Source organism: Andrographis paniculata, unplaced genomic scaffold, assembly GCF_009805555.1.
Source record: "Andrographis paniculata isolate CXL003 unplaced genomic scaffold, ASM980555v1 Contig95END, whole genome shotgun sequence".
NCBI classification, from domain to species: Eukaryota; Viridiplantae; Streptophyta; class Magnoliopsida; order Lamiales; family Acanthaceae; genus Andrographis; species Andrographis paniculata.
This window is the reverse complement of record NW_026137634.1, coordinates 2,097,880-2,121,394: the sequence shown is the minus strand read 5'-3', so window position 1 is coordinate 2,121,394 and position 23,515 is coordinate 2,097,880. Positions and strand designations below refer to the sequence as shown.

The 23,515-nt window shown below is 34.9% G+C and overlaps 4 protein-coding genes across 7 annotated transcripts; 1 reads left to right on the top strand and 3 right to left on the bottom strand.

The window, feature by feature from the left end:
* Window positions 1-108: 108 nt before the first annotated feature.
* Window positions 109-4,231, bottom strand: LOC127243275 (MAR-binding filament-like protein 1-1). Its single transcript, XM_051263209.1, has 4 exons — window positions 3,680-4,231; window positions 3,567-3,601; window positions 3,348-3,464; window positions 109-1,955 (listed from the first exon to the last, which is right to left on the bottom strand). The coding sequence occupies exons 1-4, from the start codon at window positions 3,915-3,917 to the stop codon at window positions 234-236; spliced, it is 2,112 nt and encodes a 703-aa protein (XP_051119166.1). The 5' UTR covers window positions 3,918-4,231; the 3' UTR covers window positions 109-233.
* Window positions 4,232-5,116: 885 nt separating this feature from the next.
* Window positions 5,117-10,933, bottom strand: LOC127243287 (heat shock 70 kDa protein 14-like). Of its 4 annotated transcripts, none has more exons than XM_051263234.1 (11): window positions 10,887-10,933; window positions 10,659-10,727; window positions 8,864-10,083; window positions 8,410-8,637; window positions 8,237-8,332; window positions 7,296-7,511; window positions 6,717-6,911; window positions 6,490-6,636; window positions 6,094-6,243; window positions 5,888-6,018; window positions 5,117-5,701 (listed from the first exon to the last, which is right to left on the bottom strand). In XM_051263234.1, the coding sequence occupies exons 3-11, from the start codon at window positions 10,031-10,033 to the stop codon at window positions 5,476-5,478; spliced, it is 2,559 nt and encodes an 852-aa protein (XP_051119191.1). In that variant the 5' UTR covers window positions 10,034-10,083; window positions 10,659-10,727; window positions 10,887-10,933; the 3' UTR covers window positions 5,117-5,475. The 4 variants fall into 4 exon arrangements, with proteins under 4 accessions (XP_051119191.1, XP_051119189.1, XP_051119190.1 ...); XM_051263232.1 differs by having other exon boundaries at window positions 10,815-10,908; XM_051263233.1 differs by having other exon boundaries at window positions 10,823-10,905.
* A 2,856-nt stretch (window positions 10,934-13,789) lies between these two features.
* On the top strand, window positions 13,790-15,657 carry LOC127243587 (uncharacterized). Its single transcript, XM_051263676.1, has 3 exons — window positions 13,790-14,015; window positions 14,532-15,253; window positions 15,572-15,657. The coding sequence occupies exons 1-2, from the start codon at window positions 13,790-13,792 to the stop codon at window positions 15,209-15,211; spliced, it is 906 nt and encodes a 301-aa protein (XP_051119633.1). The 3' UTR covers window positions 15,212-15,253; window positions 15,572-15,657.
* A 5,733-nt stretch (window positions 15,658-21,390) lies between these two features.
* Window positions 21,391-23,482, bottom strand: LOC127243194 (uncharacterized). Its single transcript, XM_051263088.1, has 3 exons — window positions 22,842-23,482; window positions 21,966-22,037; window positions 21,391-21,637 (listed from the first exon to the last, which is right to left on the bottom strand). Exons 1-3 carry the CDS (start codon window positions 23,433-23,435, stop codon window positions 21,632-21,634), a joined length of 672 nt encoding a protein of 223 aa, XP_051119045.1. The 5' UTR covers window positions 23,436-23,482; the 3' UTR covers window positions 21,391-21,631.
* Between the last annotated feature and the right edge of the window lie 33 nt (window positions 23,483-23,515).

Genomic DNA, 23,515 nt, shown 5'->3' with positions numbered 1-23,515 from the left:
TATATTGAGCAAATATATTTCAGCTTTCAATGCACATTCGAATATGTTTAGGTTTTGTTCAATAGAAGATCCAGTTACGATATTTTAAATGAAAAATAGATATTGTACTTGTGTCGTAAAAAATTACTTCCTCTAGAATAGTTCGAAATATTCTACAATAGCAAGATTCTACAATAAGTATTTATCATTAACTCATACATCGATTGATCCGACAGCCGTAAACACGTCGTAGCCTACGAATCCTCCTGTTTCGCCGGTGTTGTAGTAGTGCTTTTCTTCCGACTAACTCTCTTTGTCGAAACTGCAGGTTTGCTTCCGGCTTCGACTTTCTTATCATTCACTGGAGCTCTCGTCGCATTCGTTTGACTCCTCAGCCGCAGAATTTCGCCCTTGGCCGACGCCAAGTCCTCTTGGAGCTTCTTCTCCCGGCTTTTCAAGCTCTCCTTTTCCTTCCCAAGCCTTGTCATTACATTCTGCGTGTCTTCGAGGTTCTCCCGAGCCGCCTGTGATAACTGCTTCTGCTCGTCGAGGCTCTGTCTGAGTATCGCATTCTCGTCTTCGAGGCTCGAGATTCGAGTGTTGACGAGCTCCAAATCCCTCTCCCGTGCCGCGGCGATCTTGCTCATCTCCGAAAGCGATTCCGTCGCTGTCGCCAGCTCCGTTTCGAGACTTTCTCGTAGTTCCTTCTCTTCTGAGAGGTGATCGTTCAGAACCTTCAACTCTTTATTCAACAACGACACGGTATTCTTCTCTTCCTTAACCTCCCAAGCGGCGTTTTCAGCTTTTGCAAGCGCGTCGGTGAGCGCTTTCTCTAAATCGTCGCGCTCCGCCGCTGTCACCGCTAGTTCTCGGGATTTTACCTCCACCTGCTCTTCCGACGCCCGCAATCGCTCCTCGACTGCTCGTAACTCTTCTGCTAGGCTCTCCCTGTCCCGCTGCGCTGCCTCGAGATCTCGTTTTAGTAAATTGGTACTCTCCTCGAACTCGCCCCGAATCTTGACGATCTCTGCTTGAAGACCCGAGCACGAGTCTTTCGACTCTTGCAGCTCCTTACTCAACTCCGAAACTTTGCCCCTTGTCTCCTTCAAACTTTCCCGCGCAGCCCCGAGCTCGTCCTCGAGACTCTTCGACTTTTTCGACTCGACCGTCAGCATCTCCACGAGTTCATCCTTCTCGCGACTCAAATTCGAAATCGTAGCGCTCTTGTCGTTCGCATCTTCTAACGCAACTTCGAGCCGTTCGCCGAGTTCTTTAAGTCGATTTTCCTGTTCGCCCAACCGCTCGGAATCCGAAGCTGCCTTTATTTCCGCAGATGCCTTATATCGATCGTATTCCTTCGCAACGGCGTCGAACTTTTCGTCCAATTCGTTCTTCTCAGCCACCGAAGACGCCAACTCCTCTTCGACGCTTTTCAGCATTGCATTATTCGATTCGATCTCCTTTTCCTTCTCCGAAAGCTCGTTTTTCAGCTGTTCAATCTCGGAATTCAGATCTTTTAGTCGTCGCTTGGCTTGCTCGTAGGCGGAGGTCGTTTTGGTCATTTCATTTTCTTTCTTCGCAAGCTCGGAAGTTACATTTTGCAGACTTTTTTCCTTGGTTTCGACATTTTCCGAAAGTGAATTTATCCGTTGTTCTAAAGCTGCTACCAAATCGATCTTCTCCTCCAACTGTTTCCGGAGCTCGTCTCTCTCGTCGCCAGCCTCCCGGAGACTGCCCTGAAGAGATTCAACATGGGTCGTTAATTCTTGCACTGTTCGATTCTGTTTTTGCAACTCTTTTCCGAGGCTCGTCACAGTGCGATCCGCGCTTTCCAAACGGTTCTGTAAAGACTGCTTCTCCTCGTTCATTTTCGCAAGCGCCTTATTCGTCTTCTCTTTTTCATTCGACATCTCCGACTGGAACTTCTCTTTGATTTCAGCAATTGTGGCTTTTTTATCGCTTAGTTCAACACTCATCTGTATGGACAAGACAACGGTAACACATTCAATGCGAGACAATCATGTTCGAAGAATCAAAAGAATGTTACGACACAAAGGATGATGGCCTTAGTCGATACAACAAGCCGAATGGGATTGCATACAAGTTACAACACCTACAAGATTAGCATCGCGAAGGATGATGACCTTAGTCAGGCGGGCTCTTTTTACCTATATTTTCAAATTACTTTTGACCTATTCATCAATGTTTTTATCTTTTTAAAAGAACATCACATTAAGTACTTGCTTTTCATTTAAAAAATTACATCAAAAATCTATTCTCTCTTCAAACATTACATCCAAAGCCTATTTACATAAACATTATACATTTATTTCTTTTAACTACACAAACATTTAAATAAGAATGATATCTAAAAGATCAATTCAAGACACATGGCTAATGTTCTTATGACCAAAAAATGTGACACCCCGGCCCGCAAGCCGAGTGTGTCGGGATTGCAGACTGGCTCTACAGATCAACCTGAGTCATTCCAGCGCTTCTGTACTCACTCACGCGCACTTTGAGAAAACTTTCCAGAGGGTATCATATTTTGTGAGAAAAAATAGTATATTTTTACACTGAATTGCTAGAATTGCACATTTTAAAAAATGTAAAAAATCATCAAGTAGTAAACAATAACAAGTTCTACAATACTTTAAACAAGAAATTATATACAAGACAAGCTATAAGTGTTCTCTCTTTAGAATGTCTCGTATCCAAGACTCACATGAACAAAAATCTCACTCTAAAATACTTTAAACAAGCACATTACCTAAAAGCTCAACCCGGCATTACCCCTTCATAAAGGCACATACAAACACTTTCCTAGTGAACAAAAAGGCAACATTGGTTATAATTCACTTGCAATTTGAAAAGTTTGTACTATTCTCTTTATGGTTTAGAAGTTGCGCAACATTCCCTTGTATTTTTGAAAATATTGAAAAAAATCTCGAGACTTCTAAATTTAATGAATTGTTGAAGGCCTATTCGAGCACCGCAGTTTGGGGAATTTTGTGCTATGCTTTTTAATACACGAGGAAGGACTGTACAGTTTCTAAACTATAAGCGGAACCGAGCAGATATTTTTTAACCACAAGTCAGTTCTAAGCAATTATGCCTAAATGAAAATCTCATCTAAATCATTTTACATGACCGCTACACCTAAGAAACCAACATAACATTATATTTCAACAAAGAACCACAGCTCGAAAAACTTTCGGATAAACAAAAGTCTCACTCCAAACCAAGAGCTAATAAATGACGACTTCGCCTAAAAGTTTAAGCCGACATAGAACACAACATTATGTTATCCACAAACTTAAAAGTACATTCCAAAATGTCATAAAACTTCATAGAGATTATTGACTTACAGATTCTATGGTAGCATCTGAAATGGCCTTTTCCTTGTTCAATGATGCATAGAGAGCTCCAAGAACACCTGACCCCAGAATCCCAACTCCACTCAGGACAATCAAAAATGGATTTTCCTAACCACCAAAAACAAACACAAAACTTCAATCAGACATGGAACTACAGAAACCACAGCAATCAGCAACCACCATTATTGCTACATCATATGAGCATTTTACCTCGGCTTGTTTGTCCCGAGCAGTCTCAATGCTGTCTGAAAATCACAATTATCACTACAAGAATGATTCTAGGTTTAAATTAAGGTAAATTAAATTAAATTGAATTGAACTACCTTGGAATGCTTCAGCCCTAAAATTGAGGATGGGGATTGCGGCGAGCCCTAATAAGACAATCGCCCTCCTCCTCTTACAACGCGCGGTGCTGTTTTTTATTTTGTTGTTGTTGTTGTCTGGATTGGAGCAAGCAATGGCGAGTCTGGGCTTCTTCTTCCTCTTGGGGGACGGATTTCTGGAAGAGGAGAAGAGGAGAGGAGAGGAGGAACCGTGGAGTGGAGCTGCAAAATTCATCATGTCGGATTTTGGTTTCAGGTTTTGTTGATTTGTTGTTGGAATGGATCCCTCATAGCACACTCACTGGATTTGTGTCTGACTGCGAGCTGTTGAGTGATGATCGAATCAATGAATGGGTCGATTTTGGGGAAGGGATTTGGGGAGAAGGGGAAGAAAGGGGTTATGTTTGGAAATTTGAGGCCATGAAAGAAAGCATGAGAGAAAGTAGAGTGAGATTGAGGAGTGTCTGAGTGAGAGGCAATCTTTTCTATCCACACCACACCGTCTCTCTCTCTCTCTCTTTCTCTCTCTAAAGCAGGCTGCGAATGCATCTCAGCTTTCATATATATATATATAGAGAGAGAGAGAGAGAGAGAGAGAGGAAGCCCAAATTGGATCTTGATCAGAGTCACATATATCGTTGTCCAATCATGAAACTAGCTGACGCGTGCCACATATCCACTTATATTGGAATTAATTTAAGGGTTTTGCTTCGTGAGCATTTTTATTTTAGGGAGGTTGTTGGAGTTTTGAAACTTTAGAAAAAATAAAATAATTTTGTACTCTCAAAAATACTAAACTAACTCTATTGATGACATTTTTGTAATATACATAAATTAAAATGATATTTATAATATTAGGTAAATAATATAATTATAAAAAAAATAAATGAATATTTAATTTGATATTTTATTAGAAAAAATATATATTTGACATGATGTATTTTAAAAAAAATAAATAATGCCAAATAAATAAAAATGTATTGGTAAACAAAGTCTTTGTTTTTAAACTTTTTATTTTATGTATATTTAAAAAGATATTTTATTATAAAATTAATTTTCAAAATTTTTGCATTATTTACTTGCGAATAATTTATTTAAAAAATATTAGCGTAGGTACAGATAAAAATATATAACATTCAATTTTATTTTTCAAAATATCAAATCAAATCAAATATAAATACCTACTTGTATCAAAAGAAACCAATCAAAATTCGTTATTGTCTTTTGAAGGATATAACTCAAATTCACACTTATTATCCTACACTCATTTACAAAAATAGAAAGAAAAAAATTCAAATTCAAAACATTGACAATATTTACCACGTATGTTACATGTTAATGTATAAAAACACAATAACTCACATCACTAATCAATCCAACATTAATAAATATATAAATAAATTTTTAAAAAATGAAGCAGAAGAAATCAAGCCCAAATCCATAAAAGTGTGTCTCCTTCCCATAGTCAAAATTTGGAAGCACAAAGGAAATAGTAATAGTAATAGGTAGAACTAATAATAATAAGTGTAGCCTCCCTTTTGCCTGTTTCTGGACACTACAGACTGAACGAAAACCAGGACGAAATGAAACCAAATCAAAATCATCAAATAATAATCCTTAGTTTCCGAAAAAAACCAAAAAACAGGATTATAACCATCAACAAAACGATCCCAAAACATGTCATATCACATCATCAAACATTTCATGGCAAATTAAGGTTTAGACAGTCACTCATATAGAGAGTAGGAGGAGGAGGAGAAACCTGAGAGACGCAGATAAAATGGTCGATTTGATTACTAAGCAGTGCTGTTAGATTTATCTGTTTCCATGGGCTCGGCTGCAGCTGCCGGTGGCGCTTCATTTCCATTCCCTGTATTGCTGTCATTGCCGGGGCTAGAATTAGCATTGTCGGCTGCTCCCTCAGATTGTGGCTCGTTGGTTTGGGGAGATTTCGGCGACTGTGGCTCAGGTGTGGCTGGCTTTGGAGCAGGCTTTTGTTTCGTCATTATGGGCCGGCAAAACCTATGAATATCAATGAAAGGTAAGGTACCATCCGATGTATTTGCACATTTGAGATTGCAGTGAAAATGGAATGGAAATTTAGTGTGGATTATAAGTAATCATGATACTCTCCAACCCACGGATGAATTATAAGTAATTTTGCCCGAGAAAAATGGAATGGAAATTTGGTGTGGAAATTTAAAATACCTGTCCACAGCTTCGGCCTTTTTCCTCACATCAGCGGTCAAAAGGACTGGATTTGCATACTTGGGAAGTGTATCCTGCTGTTGCTTTCTCTCCCTTAGCCAAGCTTCGGCTTCCACACATTCGTTCAAGACCTGAACAGAAGCACAGGATGAGACACTATGGATGCAAAAAGATAATTATGTTTGTGAATTTCGGGAGGGAAGTACTTTTTGCTTATCTGCCATATCAATGTGATCAAATTTGGCATCAGTTGACATTGCTGCTTCTCTGTAACTGTTGATGCAATAAATTAGCTGGTCGATGACAGATCCCCTTTCGCTGTGTTCCTTGTATCTCTCCTCTACAGGATCACCTTGCTGCAGATTAAAAGCCACAAATTTTTTTCGAAAGATTAAAATTATCCATTTAGCATAATATGACAGAACAGAGAAACTAAGATCCATTCGGTTTTCATCTCCAGTCCTCTACTTAAAGAGCTTCAGATATGAATATATGTTATATATATATATGCATATAAAAGAACTAGAAGAAGACACATTACTGCCATTCTATACAATAAATTCACACCAATTGCAAAAGCAGGTTTCCTAAAGTAGCATTACCTTCTTAAGCTCCTCCAGCTTAGCAATATACACACCTTTGGTTTCATCCTCACCATCTTCATATAACCAATCTTCTACCTCTTGGAGTCTAGCAATAAACTGATCTCTTTCAGGATCAGTCACGAAGTCGTGATACTTGTCATGAAGCTACAAAGAGAAAAGGCACCTAGTTAGTCACAAGTAATCAGGATGGTGGGATATCGGGGATAACACCATACTGCATATACCTTGTTCCTCATTTCATAAACATAGGCCTCAACAGCATTCTTCTTGTCTTTGGTTTCTTCCATTACCCGATCCTGCAGAGCCATCTCAAATTCCTTCTCCACTGCTTTTTGCACATCTGTAGCAGGAAGTCCACCATACACAACCTCTGACACAGGGATGTTTGTTTTCTTAACCTTTTTCTTAGGAGCTTCCGGCTGAAGAATACAAAACTATGTTAAACTCTTGGGTCACAACACCAGTTTTCCAAAAGACAAAAAGAGAACCACCATGAATGTACAGTCACAGATGAACAATTTGTTCATAGTTGTGTGTTTCTATTATAAAATAGGAAGAGGTCACCAACAGCAGAGAGAAATTAAAAGAAAATTCAAACTTGGATATTTTAATTAAATCACGAAAGATATAAGGAGAAATGTACCATGCTGTTATGAAACAGAACACAGAAAGGACTAGAACTAGAAGAAAATAGATAATCCAATGCGTTTTATGACAACTTTAAGGGAACTCTTCAAGACTTCAACTACATTCATTAGGACAAAACTTGAACGATTTTTACTAAGTAGACTCTTGTAACTAACCTTGGCATCTGTTTCCATCTGGGCTGACTTATCTCCTGACTCTGATACACCATTTTCAGCACCAGAGCCTTCTGGTTTAGCATCCTGCATATTTACATCAGTCTCAGCGCCACCTGGTGCGGCAGGATCAGCAGGAACCTCATCCGTGTCCATCTTAGTTGTTTCCTTTGCTGGTTCTTTTACCACTGGAACTTCAGTTTCTTCCTCTTCCAACAGCTGCTTCAATACACATCATCATAAGTATATATCATGAATAAAATATTAGCACAGGACATAATAACTTGAAGACAATCTTGCAATAGCTACATAACTAGAAAGAAGCTAACCATCTCTAGTCCATAGTCCATTTAATGGGCATTATCCATAGCCTTTCTCTATCATTGGTATTATTTATCATGGATTATAGTTGCGACAGCATATAATTGAACTTGCAGAGAATTGGTAAAATGCTTCACTCAATGATTTTAGACAGCAAAATTTGAGGTAACTGTTGAAATGCTGATCCCCACTAACTATTGATTAATGATTAACATGTTAACCCATGTTCACATGTGAGAGAATCCTATAAAACTCATAAATAATATTTTACTATTGAATGACCATTTTAATAATAGCTAAAACAACATACTTTCTAAAAAGGCCCATTCAATCTAGCTTGTTATTGAATGGAAGAAATATATACAATATCCTGTTAACATCTATAAGAAGATTGAATTATCAATACACGTGGCACGTGCCGTTGAAAAACTAGAGCATTTAAGAAATGCTCTAAAATCAGAAAAGATAAATCCTGGCTGAGAGTTATTGTAATCAATCTTCTTCGCTTATTACTTTATATATTACCCAATCTAGTATTTACCATCTTTCAAGAATATGGAATGTAACTGAATTTCTCATAACACATTAGGAAACAATATAAATGCTTTATCACGGAAACTTACAGTTGCAGATTCAATGGAAACAATCCCATGAAGATTCAGCCTCACTTTGACTTTTAGTTTAGCACGCTCACCGTTAGCTGATTGAAAAGGTCCAATCTGGTTTGAACAAATGGCAACATTAAACTATAATATAATTAATATACTCGAGCAGATACTGTAATTAAAGTATTTACCGTGTAGGTGCTAATCTTTGAGGGCGCCTGCAATTCAGTAACGTCTGCGTATTGCACATCTAATGTGAAGGTGCCAGATCTGTAGAATGTCAATGCCTTCACACTCGGTATTGGATTACCCTTTGGGAATACAATAGTACTCTGCTGATTATCAGCTGCTCCATTCTGAGCATCTGAAGATAAAACTTTCCACGACAAAGAAATGGGAAAGGGAAAATTTTCATTGACCTGCAAAATAAGGAAACAAACAGATTACAAAGTGATTATCATGCGATCATTCAACTGGCGGGCTTCCCCAACTCGTTCAAATGTATGAACAATGATGTAGAAACCAAAAATGCAAAAGAGGCCCAAATTTAGTTAAGGAAAACCTACATGGCCAAGCATGCAATCCATATACAAGTCCATTATTAAGGTAAGAATGTACGGATATACTTTAATAGAAAGTAATTACCTGAAATTCTCTCACTTTAAATGTGGGACTAAGGATTGCACATTGTAAAGCACAGCCTTTGGAAACACATTCACTTGCATTCATTGTACGACGGGGCTCCTTACCAAAGAACTCAGTCAAGATCTTAATAATAGCTGGAACTCGAGAACCTGAACCAACAACTTCAACAGCATGTATGTTATCAGTGCTCAGTCCTGCTTCCGCAAGAGCTTTATCCAAAGGCTTCTTCACACGTTCCAGAATAGGAATGCTAATTTGCTCAAATTCATCTCTTTTAATGAAGCTTCGAACATCCTTCTCGTCCATCAAACATTCAATGTTCAAGGGCGCCTCAGGATTTGCACTTAGAACCTTCTTCAACTTTTCACATCCAGCACGAAGCCGTAGACAAGCCTTGGCATTCTGATAAACATCAATCTTATATTCCTCCTTAAATTTTGCAGCAAAATGATGGAAAAGAACTTCATCAAAATCTCTACCACCAAGAGACCGATCAAAAGAATGAGCCAGTATCTTAAGCTGACCCTTCTTGAAGGCAGCAATGCAAACTTGCATACTTGCATGCCCAACATCAACAAAAGCAATGTTCAGGGGCTCAGTTTCGGATAGGTCAGTCTTATAAATACCATAAGCAAGAGCAGTAGCAGTTGTCTCATGTATAAGACGAAGCGGGTGCAAGCCAGCAATTGTTGCAGCATCAATAACAGCTCGCCGCTGAAGGTCAGTGAAAAAAACAGGTATTCCAATGCAGCAATCTACAACAGCTGAATTCAAATTCTTCTCTGCAATGCTCTTCAAATCTGAGAGCACCATCCCCAAAATCTGCGTTGGAGTAAATGTCCTATTTTCTCCCAAATACCGAGCATGTATCAATGGGTATCCATCAGGCCCTTCAGTCACTGCAAAGGGTAGAGACTTTAGATCCTGCTGCAGCTCGGGATCTGAAAACAGCTTACCAATCAGCCTTTTTACTTGGGATATGGTATTTTTTGGATTCATCAAACTTGAAGCAGCTCCTGCCGTGCCAAGGAACCGCTGCTTGTCCCCAAAGCATACCAAAGCAGGCGTTTCACGCTTGGACTCATCGTTAAGCACAACATCAATGCCTCTTTGCCTTGCAACAGCCACAACACAGCTCTCATTTCCAAAATCAAAACCAACCACGCTCATGTTTTCCTAATAGTAAAAGATGCCCTCCAAATATTAAAATAGTTAGAGACCTGCGCCATAAATCAAACCCTTTACCATCATAAATAACAACATCAGTTTTCATCCACAACAAATAAATCTTCCAATCGCATCTTATAAACATCATAAGCAACCTAAAAAATCCAGAAAATGAAAGGAAACATCCACGTTCCCCTTCAAAAGAATAATATCTTTTAAATGCACACCAACTGTAGCCCTAATAAACCATCGTATTCAAACCACATAAAGATCACATTGCACAAACTAATTGGAGAGACAGAACCCTCATAGAAAACACAAATGCATCATTCAAGCCAATGACTTCACAGACCAAGTTCATACATCCGTTCAAACTCCAGAAATCAAATCAAGTCAATTAGTTCACTACAACACCTTCAACAAATCACTACCACAAAATCCTCATTTCCAATCTTCCGCAAATGGACAGCATCTAAACCCACACGATCAACCAAACCCCAAGACAACTACGACCGATTAACAAAAATAAAGTTCAATTAAATCCACCCAAACAGCAAATCAAACCAACCAACAAAGAAACTAAAAATCATCCAAACACAACCGCCACTCAGATCTGAAAAAACGGTACCAAAAAGTAGATCGAATGAGCCGCCCGTCCAGATGATTTCCTGGAACGCACACTTCAAAATCGAGCGGCCTGCGTAAAGACAAGCAAAAGAATCAATGGGCAGATCAAAATCTGCAGAGCAGCAGTATATGTGTGGATCACTTCCGAAGTAAATACCAATAAACCTAAAAATCTTCTTCAAATAAAAGCGAAAGGGTTTTTGAGAATAAACTTCAGGTGGATCATTACCACACTTCTCAGGAATGAAATAGAGAAAATGGAAAATGGAAACGGGCCTAGTGCCTTCTAGAACGGTGCATATTTGTTCTAGAAAGATCGATCGATCGGCTCTGCTGTGGGCTGGGCTTCGTTTGGGGCGTCGAAATGCAAATATACAAAATGTAAGACGACGTCGTTTTGCACGCCTACATAATTTATCATTGGCTCCATTAGATAGTATTTTTGTGTTTACTGTAGTGCGGGCAAAAACTGATTCGACACGACAATTCGATACGACCTGATGCGAAATAATTGAGTTTCGGTTAAATATTTCAATCCGGTTATATATATGGGTTAACACGAACCCGACACGATAATAAACGAATCGGGTTAGGGTTGAAACTCTCAACTCCAACCCGACACGAAAACTCGATTATAATATATTAATATTGATTAATATATTTATTATATATGTAAAATAATCATAATTTATTAATTTTTTCATAAATTAATTTAAACTAGGTTCAATTTTAAAGAGTTCAACCTAATTTATACTCAAACCAATAAAAACTAACACAAGGACAACACAATAAAAAATTATTTAATTTTGAATCAAGAAATTTGACTTAATTATGTATAAGGGTCAACACGAGTTAACCCGAATTCGACTCGATAATAAACGGATCAACACGAACACAACACGATAATAAACGGGTTGGGTTAGGGTTGAGTAATTTAACCCGTTTAAAGTATTCAACCCGACACGAATCGACTCATTGTCAGCTCTAGTTTCTAGATGAAATAATTCTTTTTGTGTGTATAAAAAATTGTGTTAAAAATATAAAATATATTTATTTATATTGAATTTTTTATTTTTTTAATAATTTTTTGATTTTTTATAATGAGTATTTTGACTTTTGTATGAAATATTTTGTATTTTTATTATTTCTTTCGCCCCGCAAGAAGAATACCGTTTACTTTTTGTACATAAATTTTTGAATATTAATATCATACTACATAAATTTTTGAATATTAATATATCCGTCCAGCTGCAAAGTATACAGTGATTTTTTTGGATTGATCTTTGAATATTAATTATTATATCAAAACGTAATACAAATAAAGAAAAATGACAAAAATACATTTATTAGTCTCTTATAATACAAATACAATTATATTTTTAAATAAACTATACAAATATAAGAATTTTTTTAATGTTAAATACAATTACGAAAAAACATATGGTTACTTCCTTGCTGGACGGAGGTAGTATTAGTTTGTAATAAAAAATACCAAAATGTCCCTATTAGTATGGTGTATTATAAAAGTAATGATATTTGTGTAATATATTATAAATTGTAATAATATTTATTATGTTAGGTAGATAATACAATTATTAATTATAAAATGGTACCGACGGAAAAAAATACTCCCTCCGTCCCACATACCGTATATGCTACACTGTATACATGGTATTTTAGAAATTGTGTAATTAGTAGATAATTAAGAATGTATTAGTGAAAATAATTATCTATAATATAAATAATTATAAATTAAGATTAAGATAATTAATTAGTTTAATTAAAATTTTTTAAAAAATTAAAAAGTTTAAAATAAGATTAAAATGTATAATCGTTTTTTAAAAAAGGAAAGTAATGGTATATAGGACGGAAAGAAACGGCAACGTGGACATGGTATGTGGAACGGAGAGAGTATAAAATAATATCCTTCTTAAGAGAGAGAGAGAATTATTTTTTAAGATTTGCAATAGAAAAGTAGCTTTGGAAAAATTGAACCGCTATTTCTTATGATAAATTAATAAAATTGTACTATTAAATATAAGTTAAAAATATTTATAACATATATTAAATTTATACTTAAAAAATAAATAAATATGACTATATGATCAAAGATGGCAAAATGAATACTTCAAAATTATTTGAATGATTTAATAAATTTGTACCTAAGATTCTTATAATAAAAATTTATAATTATTTTTATACTAATTATATATAATAAAACTTATATAAATTAACTTATATATTTAAATTAAAATATTTGAATTTATTATTATTGTCATAATATTTCACCAAATTTTGTCACATTTAAGTAAATGAATTGATTTTTCCAGTTTTTTATCAAACGGATCAATGTTTAAGAAGGCTAGTGGGAAAAATTACTTAATTGAGCAATTTTCCAATTAATTTGGATGTTCTTGATTCTATCAAAGAAAAGAAGACACAAATAAAAGAAAAATAAATTAATTTTATAATTATATATTTATATTATAAGTGAATTTTTTCTTAAATTTATAAGTAAAAAAAGAAACTTAAATGTACAGATGAAAATAGAATGAGATATACATTAACGTGCTCGAATGAAATTTTTTAATATTATTTACAAAAAATATATAAAAAAAATATGTAAATCGAATAATATAATTTTAATTTCAAATAAATATAAAATACATTGCTTGGGGGTTTGGATTTTAATTTGGGATTTGAATAGTAAAAATTTTAAATTTGAATAATTATATGATGCTATATATAAATAGGTGTTGATGTGATGTTTTGAATGTAAAATTAATTTTTACTATAATATAAAAAATAAAAAATAGATGTTTAATTTGATGTTTTTGGGGAAAAATTGGATAAATAGTGGTAAATCCAACCCCCAAACAAACACACCCTAATTAGACTACGATCTTTTAAATTTTGGAAAAAATTTATAACTGGTAAATAGTAGAAAATACATATATTTATTTTAATTAATCCTCTAAATGATACAAATAAAAATATATAATATTAATAATATAATAAAATTAATATTTAATATTGGCGTATATGAATATGAAAGTGAGTGAAGGGTGTCGTTAATGAAGGAACGATCACGAGGAAGAAGAAGAAGAAGAGAGATCAGAATCAGATCGAGCAATGGAGAAGGAAGAAAGGAGGAGGAAGATCATCTCTCGAGGGAATGACCGCCTCGCATTGATCACCGGCAAGATCCAGAAACTCGAATCCGATGCCTTCCCCAAATCCTCATCGTTTAACGCTCCCGATCGCCGCGAAGATGTCCAGGGGGCGCAACACGCGCGATCGGCGTCCGAATATACGGCTCCTGACGACAAGTCCTTCCTCCGCGGGGAGTATCGTCAAGGTATTATGGGAATCTCTGGAATTGCATGCTCTATTCTGTGTTTGGAATTAACCGTTTCAGCTCGCGTGATTGTTGATTGTTTGGACTTGGCGGTGTTGTCTGGATGTGATTAATCGATAGAAATTTGAAATGAAGTAATATTTGTGCTTGATTGTACGTTGGATGTTATGGAATGGCGCGGAGAATGAAAGTTAGTATACAGATACGTATTGTTGTTCAATTTCTGTTCGAGTAAGCTGAATTCAAGAGACTTGAGAAAGGACAATTTAAGCAGTTGGTTGTGATGTTTCTCATATCATCATCTTGTGATTCACTCTCGTTTCCCACCATTTGAAATGTCGTTTGAACAACTAAGTTATCTTTCAATTTAGTTACCTGACTTCTGATGTTTACATGTGATGAACCTGTAATGCTACTCTGCCTAGCTCCAATGGAGAAACTGAATTTCATGTTGTGGTGTGATTGATTCACTACACTGTTTCCCTTGTTTTGCTGATTTCCTAAATCATCTTGAAGGTGGAGATGGTGTGCCTGAGACGATAATGGAAAATGATGAGGAAGTGGAAGTTCCTAAACGAAATGATCAAAGAATGCTAATTCCAGAGGTGCAAAATCACAACCTGCAGAAGCATGAGGAGAAGCCCGAATTGCAGAAGCTTTCGGATAAGCGCAAAGTGCAGAAGCACGATGCACAAAAGCAAGAAAAGAAGCATGATCCGCAGAGGCGTGAGGGGAAAGAAGTAGCAGTAGTAAAGTCGGATATTGCAGTCTTAGCTGAAAAGTACTTGGACTACATTCTTGGTTCGATATCTCTTAAGGAAATAAATTTCAGCATAATCACCACCGAAGATATACGTGTTATGTGTACTATAGTGCTAGCAGTAATGGTAGTTCTATACCATGCTTTTGTTCCTCAAAACACCACGAGGCACAAGAGCCTCATTGGCCACAGGCCCATGTACGTGCTACTCTTGACCGATGTATGTATAGTTGCTACAAGATTGGCTCCATTCGCCCAGCGAAGAAGGGAAGAAATCAGAGCACCACAGGTTCAGGAAGTTGGAGATGGACAAGAATGGGGAGGAGCTATTAGATTGATGGAGTTGGGATTAGTATTGCATCAGACGGTCCGTGCCCTCTTCATAGATTTAAGCTTTTATGTGGTGATTGTCGTGTCGGGCATCACTATGTTATGAAAATACTCGGTTATGCACGCGCAATCCAGAACTCTCCTCTTTGTAAGCACATTCTTTTCTTGCTTTTAAAATTTTGTATCAGTTATTCATTATGTTTTTCGTACTTTCTATAGATGACTATGTAGTTAATCTATTGCTGAAGGTTTCATTTAGGCATTATTGCAATGCAAGAATATGGATATTATATATATATATATATATATTTGCTTTTCAAATGAGTTTTCACCTGCTGTTCAATTGTTTTTAAATTGTTGAACATCCCTCACACTTGAAATTCACACATAAACTATTGACCATCTAAGTTCACCATTTTTTGATCATTTTGCTTATATAGCCATATTGATTACATTCATGGATCAGGTTTGGTGAATCAATGTGTCTGAAGCGGCTTCGTCTCAGCATCGAGAATGAGGCAAAATGTATTCTGCCCTATAGGAATCTTGAAGCTTCATATGACAAAGGTTGGACAATCTGTGAGTTACATACATAGCAGCAATAAACTTCAGTGACCAATGCAGAAGCCTTGAATAGTTTATTCAGGAGAGAAGAATATAAACGGTACAATTGCTAGCTCCCACTGCACACACACACTCTTAAGTATATAAATGGTTACATCTTTGCATCTATTTGACTGATATAGATACATATATAGATAGATAGATTTTTTGTAGTGAGGTGCTAGATCCTTAAAATGGAATTACATCAGCATGGAAAGTGTTTCATTTTATAATTCATTGTCACTTGTTTGGCTGTTTCAGATAGTATGTCTTGTGTTTGGTGAGACAAATGTAGTGAGGTATTGGATGCGTTTGGGGTGTCCTTTTATTTTTTAGGCAACTTTGGATTGAAAATATATATATATATATATATATGAAAATAATTTCTTTGAATATGAATCGCATGTTACTTAGATTTAATTTGAATTAAAATTAATTTTTAAACCATTTGTGTTTCTTTAATGTTTATAGTTTTTATATTAAGATATGAAAATTTGTAAAAATAGTATAGAAAAATGATATTTTGTATATTTTTATTGACTTTTGTCTTTATTTGTTAACTTTTATTAATATGTGTATATATTTTATGTTAGATTCTATTTTTCAGGTAATATGTTTAGAGAATTATATATTTTTAAAATACTAACACTTCATATATATATAACACAGTTAAATTATTATAAAAATGTCAAATATTTATGTAGAGAGAGAGAGAGATTGGTTTCATTTTTCTTGTTGTTTATGATAAATGTGCAGGAACAATAAATACTTTACTTCTCCTGTGTTTATATTAACCTGTTTCGATTGCTTGATGCTGGAAGTGATTTGAAGATTGCATCTTGAAATGATATAATTCTCTGCATTCTTTTTGGCATGTCATTATTTCTTCATTTGCTCTATTGTTTCAATCCACAGTAATTTCATTGTTATATTTCCACTTACTGATTTTAAATTTGAGTGCATATATAATTACAAAATTTCATGTCTGACATGTCTCTATCTTCCTAAATTCAGACAAAAGAATGAAGAATGTCTGGGCCATAATAAATAATAGCACTTTAGTTGATTCACAAGAACAATGAATGGTGTTCATATTTGTTAGGAGACAGACAATGCTGACCAATATAAGTGGATTCATACATCATCAGAATTTGATAGTGACACAAAAGGGTGAAGAACCATGCCATAAATTACTTTTAATAAATATTAATGTCATAATAATATTATTTAACTTCTTTTAAGGTTGTTTAGTTTAGTTATACAAGAAAAATTCATAATGTGTTGTGTTAAAGTATAATGCTGCATCAGATCTGGAGATTCTCTATATATAACTCTCCTCATGACCTTATCTTGTTTCTTGATTGAACTTTTGTTACTTTATTATGATCTCACGAATCCCATTGATCTTTTTTCTTTTTTTTTTCTTTTTTTTTAGTTTACATTACTTTATTTTTTAAGTTTTTATTTTTATGAAAAAATTAGTGTTTGTGAATCTTTTCTTATTTCAACTTAATATATTGAATAATAAAAAAAGTTGTTCAACACATGTCATGTCCTGATTGAAATCAGCAGAATTGTATATTAATCTAACAAATGTATTATATGAACTAATAATGCTAGTATTGATTAAGACTAATAAACATTTGTCCGAACCTTCCGAAAAAAAAAAAAAAAAACTTTGAATCTTATATTATACTCTAATTTACTGAAATTTCAATCTAATAGTGATTAGGACATGAGTGTGTATATATATATAGTATGCATTGCTAAACTAAAATTGTCAATACATCATAGCCTTCAAATTTGATTTTTGGAAGGCTCCACTTTGTCATTTCATCATCATCATCATCATCATAATAATAATAATAATATAAGATGGTCAAGAATATGGTGCTCTTTATTATCTGTAACGTCATGATGAAGAAGAAGAGGAAAAGGGATATTTGCAAAGCATCTAACTTTGCTTGTAAATGGAGACATTGCTTCAGAAGGGAACCCTTTAATTTAATCCCAATTTTACCAACCAAAATTTTGAACATTCCAAAACCCTAATAATTAATTTTACACTCCCCAAAAGAAACCAAATCCAAGAATCGAAGATAACCAAAAGATAGAAATAAAAATGGATATTATACATACATACATGATACATAGAGACATTACAGATACATATGGATGATCAAAATCAGACAAGGATAGTGTTGGTGTCAAAGATTCTTGATGAAACGGCAAACCTAGCAGAAAATGAGGTACAAAGATGGTCAGAATCAGCAGCCCACATGAAGCCCTCATCAAAGTTCTGTGAATATGAGTGTGGATCATAAGTGAATCTTCTTGTGGTGGATTCTTGACGATGCACCATTTTCCTTTGTTTCTCTTTCTTGATTCTCTTCCACAAGATTGCCCAGATGGGCTGCCGTGATCGCGGTGGAGGCTGCCGGGCAGTGGCGGCAGCGGCGAGGCGGTCGTAGTTTCGGGTGGAGAGGCTTCTTGGCCAGCATATTTGATCAATACGATCTTGATGATGATGATGATGATGATGAGTGTCCATTGATGAAGATAGAGTTTTTATATTTGGAATGAAGTTTGAGGGGTGGTTTGTGTGTGTGTGTGTGTTCTTGTGAGGAAGTAAGTGTGAAATTTGGAGTGGGATTGAATAATATACACACATAGTGTGTGTATATATATATATATAGTTCGATGATGATGTCCCTTTTAGGACATTCGATCCTTAATAGTGAAATGAGATTGTTTTTAGTTAGGGATTGGATATTATATGGTCCACAAGGGAATGAGAATGGGGGGTGCATTGCCCATGTGGGTTGTAGTTGGTCTTTCTTTGGTATTTATTTAGATGATATTTTTAAATATATTATACATTAATCTATTTTTGTGTTTGGTTACTAATTAAAGTTGTAGTTGAAAGTTTTATTTTATAGTTGCAAAATGAGATATTGTTTGATTGTAAGTTAGAATGTGATACAATATATGTTTAATTTAAAATAAATTTGTATTGTACTCTAGAAAGAGCAATTCTTCTATAATATATTTTTAAGGATTTTAAAAATTATAATTCAATCATTTATATGTAATATGAGTGTCATTTTTTATAGAATAAAATTTTATATAATATAATATACTATATAATATATATAAATTCAATTATAAAAAGTAATTTTTTTAAATATATATTTGTGTACCTATGAAAAAGATAGAAATAGAATGTTAAATTCAAATTATTTTGAAATAGAATATTGAGATAAATTTTTATATAAATAGTATTTTAATGTGATGTATAATATATTTTTTTAATCTAAAATTAAAACTATAGGGAATGAATAATTTTTATTTCATTTTGAAATAACAAGATAATAAAATCTAATTAAACTTCATTTTAAAAAGCATATAAAAAAGTACCAAAGGATGTGTTTGTTTGGGGGTTTGAATTTTGAGTTGGGATTTGAATAGTAAAAATTTTGAATTTGAATAGTTGTATGATGTGATATTTTGAATATAATTGATTTTTAGTATAATATAAGAAATAAAAAATAAGTGTTTGATTTGATTTTTTTTTTTTAAGAAAAATAGGATGAATAGTAAATTTAAAATCCAATCCCCCAAACAAACACACCCCAATTAAACACACCTTAGAGTTGTTATCTGTAATATATTTATATTATATTAATATATATATATATATATATAGTTTGTTACTCTTTGCATGGTTTGAGGATAAGGAGAGAAAAAAAAAAGGCAAAAGCAAAAGCAAAAGCATAGTATGGAAGTGGGGACTCAATATATTTATTTTGAGCTTAATACAAAAAGTTATGAGTATGGCTCTGTTGATTCATTTCGTGTAATGACATAAATCCTTGTCATCTTGCATAACTCAAATTAGAAATTCTTCTTCAATTCTATCTCCAATTTTTCTTTATTAATATGTGTACATATATATACACACATATAAGATTTGGAATGTGTTGGAATATGCTCTTCTGTAATGTAAAGTAATGCAATTTAATATGATTTGTGTTTGTCACACCTCTATTTTTTGTTCATTTAATATGACTAGCAATACAACACATAATAAGCACTTCATATATTATTTAAATGCCCTTTTTATTTAGATTTATTCCACAAAATAAAGAATCTTATTTATCCTATAGTAAATTAGTAATAGGAGGAGCAATTAACAATGAATTGTATCCATCAATAAAGCAAAACAAGCATCTTGCAAATTTGTAACTTTTTAACTCTTTTTGCCTTCCAAGATTTGCAATTTCAAAGACAAAATGAGTTAAAAAGTACAAATTACAGCTTGATAATGACTTCTCTATAGTATATATAGAATGCAAATATGCAATGAAGTGATGAACCCTCAATTTCAAGAATAGAGAGAATGAGCAAGTAGCCAGCCAGCATGTCAAAAGAGACATTTCAACTACAAATTTGGCCTAATTCATAACTCATCAGCTGCCCCACTATTGTTTCCCTTTGTTCATTTGTGTTTAATGTGCCGTTTTTATACTACATTAATTCTTTTCTTCAAAACAAAAAATGGTACTTTGACGCCTAAACTTCGCGCAAAATGTCATATCCAAACAATAATTTCAAAACTAAAAAAAATTGAAACCTAAATACAAGTAAACTTTACACAAAATATTAGGTCCAAAATGCAGATATTCAACACTTTGCTTACCTTCTGTCTTTCATCTATCTTTTTCATTCATTAATCAATATTTTTCCAAAAACATCACTCAAAATACCAAATTTCTATTCAAAACATTGCAACCAACAACTGTTTCACCTCAAAAATATCAAAAAAAAAAAGCATAAAAAATAGGACACACAGACACACAAAGTGATTACACCCTAACATTTAATTCAGGCAATAGCACACAGAATAACACCACAAAAGCAAGAAGTCGAGGTGAGGCTGTTGTATTTTCACCCAAAAAAAGAGCAAGAAACAAAGACACTGAATTCAGACTGACAGGTAGTTGGATTTCCCATCATTTCCAAAACCATACCTCATAAATTTAGAAAATTGATACACCAAAACCTTTCTAAAAAGGATAAGTCTTGCATGAACCAAATAAGGCCAAAAACACATCCCTTTATATAAATAGATTCCCACTATTTTAATCTAACAATATCCCAACTTTTGAATCACACACTTCTACTTTTCTTCCTAGATATATATATATATATAATTCTACGGTATTCTGTTTCCACACTAAAGCACAGAAGAGAATAAGAAATGTGTTACTTACATGAAGATGTTTCTGGTGATGCAATCATCAGCAGGGAGGTGGTTCTGGCAGCGATGGCAGCTAGCAGAGAAGCTGGAAGGCTGCGGCAAGTGGCCCAGGGAGGTCGTATGAGTTCAAAGGTATGTGTATGTTCACCCACCAGCCATCCAGGGTCTTTTAGGTGTAGGCTGCACCATGGAGAATATCAGTGGGTCAACTACCTACCGAGAGAGAAGCCCACCAGTTCGTAAGGAGATGTCAACTCTTGCTTCACGACTGTGTGTATCTATTGCTTCACCCTGTGACAAGCTTATACAGATCAAGAAATCAAGAACAGAAAAATGTGTTTTCTGCTGTTTCATGCCCATGAAACTGATAATCGAGTCGTATGTAACAAGAATAGGATGAGGTATTGTACATGCTAAGCAGCTTGCTAAAGGAATTTAGATGCATCTGTTATTTAATGTCCTTAACAGGTGTATGGCGAGGATGTAAGATGTATGATAGAAAGGCATTTATCAGAATTTTGCTTCAATTACGGTAACAGAGTGATATAATTACATGAATATACACACTGCAAGTCTTTTGAATAGATACATCCACACACACACCCGGATACATGCTATAGCACCGAATTCGATACTGTGGGAACAACTGCACTGATTCACTCTTCATGCCTGCACAATAACAATATATTCATTATTGTCAAAAATAGAGTGAGTCTGTTAATAACTGAGAATGTGAACAACAAATTTGCTTTACTCACGGTGAATCTTATGCCATGCCCACATAAATTTACTTTGCTGTGTATTCATGCAGATTGAAGTTTCATATAAGAAAATTTTATCGGTTATTCTATATTAGATGCGATTGCATCTTTGAAATATTCTCAAATACCTACAGAGTTAGCTTAACTTATATGTCTTTCACTTTCCTCATTAACATTGTTTTAAGATGTCAAACGAAGATCAATGAGCATGCTAGTGGAAGGAAATAAAACCTTACCTTAGGGTAGCAATTTTGATGGGTGATAGTTTGATTGCTTGTGCTTACAATGATTTCACAGGAGATTTTCGCCTGCAACATATTAAATAGGAAATTTTTGTATTAGATAAAATTTGTAACAGCTATCATGTACTGTAACTTCTTTAGATGTTTTAGCTGACAAATGAAGGGCTATCCAGGCAAATATATATATATATATATTTAAAAAAAAATGCTGAGAAGTAACTAAGTCTATCAATACAAGATACATAACCCATTGAAAACAAACTCTGGTCGGTGCAATATGGATGATCTCTTTTACCAAATTCAAAGTCTTTCATAGGCTTAACATGGCAATGATGGAACAGAATCACATAATTAGAACACCAAAAAAAAATACTCCTTTGTCTTTTTTTAGTGTAGATCTATTCCGGTGCCTACTGGAGATAGACTCCTATCTATGGATATAGGTAACCAAAGAAAGAAACAAATTTCGTACTACTCAATAAAATTCTTTCAAAAGTCATTTAGATTGACATATCAACATTTGGAAACTAAGGTCATAACTGAAGAATATATAATCAGATGATAAATCGAACTCCCTAAACAAACATTACGCATAAATAGACAAGTAAAAATAAATTGTAAGTAGTAACACAGTCATGATGAGGCCTGGTCTACCTCCCATAACCATTTTTCAGTAAAGCTTGAATTCCATGATAAGCTCAAGATAAACACTTGGTTAATTCAAAAGAAATTCGGATAAAAACCTAAACCAGCTAGAAAGTGTTCCTTGACACTTCATATCAAACTCAAAACCTAATTTGCTCAGTTACAGCACAGTTCAGCAACATGATCATCCAAAATCAAGACAGTACAACAAAGGCATGGAATTACCTTAAGAGGCACGTTGAAGAAGAAAAGCCCAAGCTTTCCATTAATCTCCGACACCGTATCGAACGGAATCGCACCTTTAGACAAATCCTCAAGCAAAAAAATTGCATCGCCAAACACCTCGATGCCGTCGAGCCGTACGGTTCCATTCACGTAGGAATTCCCACGCGCCCTAATACGCCCGCCATTCGAAGTCATTTGCCCTAGCTTCTCCCCTCGGTAGCCGATCGCAACGACCAGAGTGTCATACTCAATTGAGTAGAAATCTTTATTCCAAACCCTAATCGTCACGTCTAGGGCTACATCGAGGCTGATACGCGGCGAAATACGAAAGTTGAACCGATCGAGACTGACGCGAACGATGGACAGCTCAGGATCAGATGGCCATAGGACGTAACCAGCGGCGCCGAGGAGAAGGAAGACGATAGAGAATCCAGTAACCCGCCTGAAGCATGATTCGAAGTGGATGCCGCGACGGCGGCGGTAGCGGGGAAGGTAGGGAGGTAAAACTAAGACGTATTGTGGTGATTGGGGATAAGGCTCAGCAAGGAGCGGCTCGCCGGACGCCGCCGCATCGGAATTCTTCGCCGCCGTCATGGTGCTGCCTTTATGAATTAATCATAAGATTAAAAGATAAAAATTATATATAGAGAAACGTAAGCAGTAAATAAATTCAT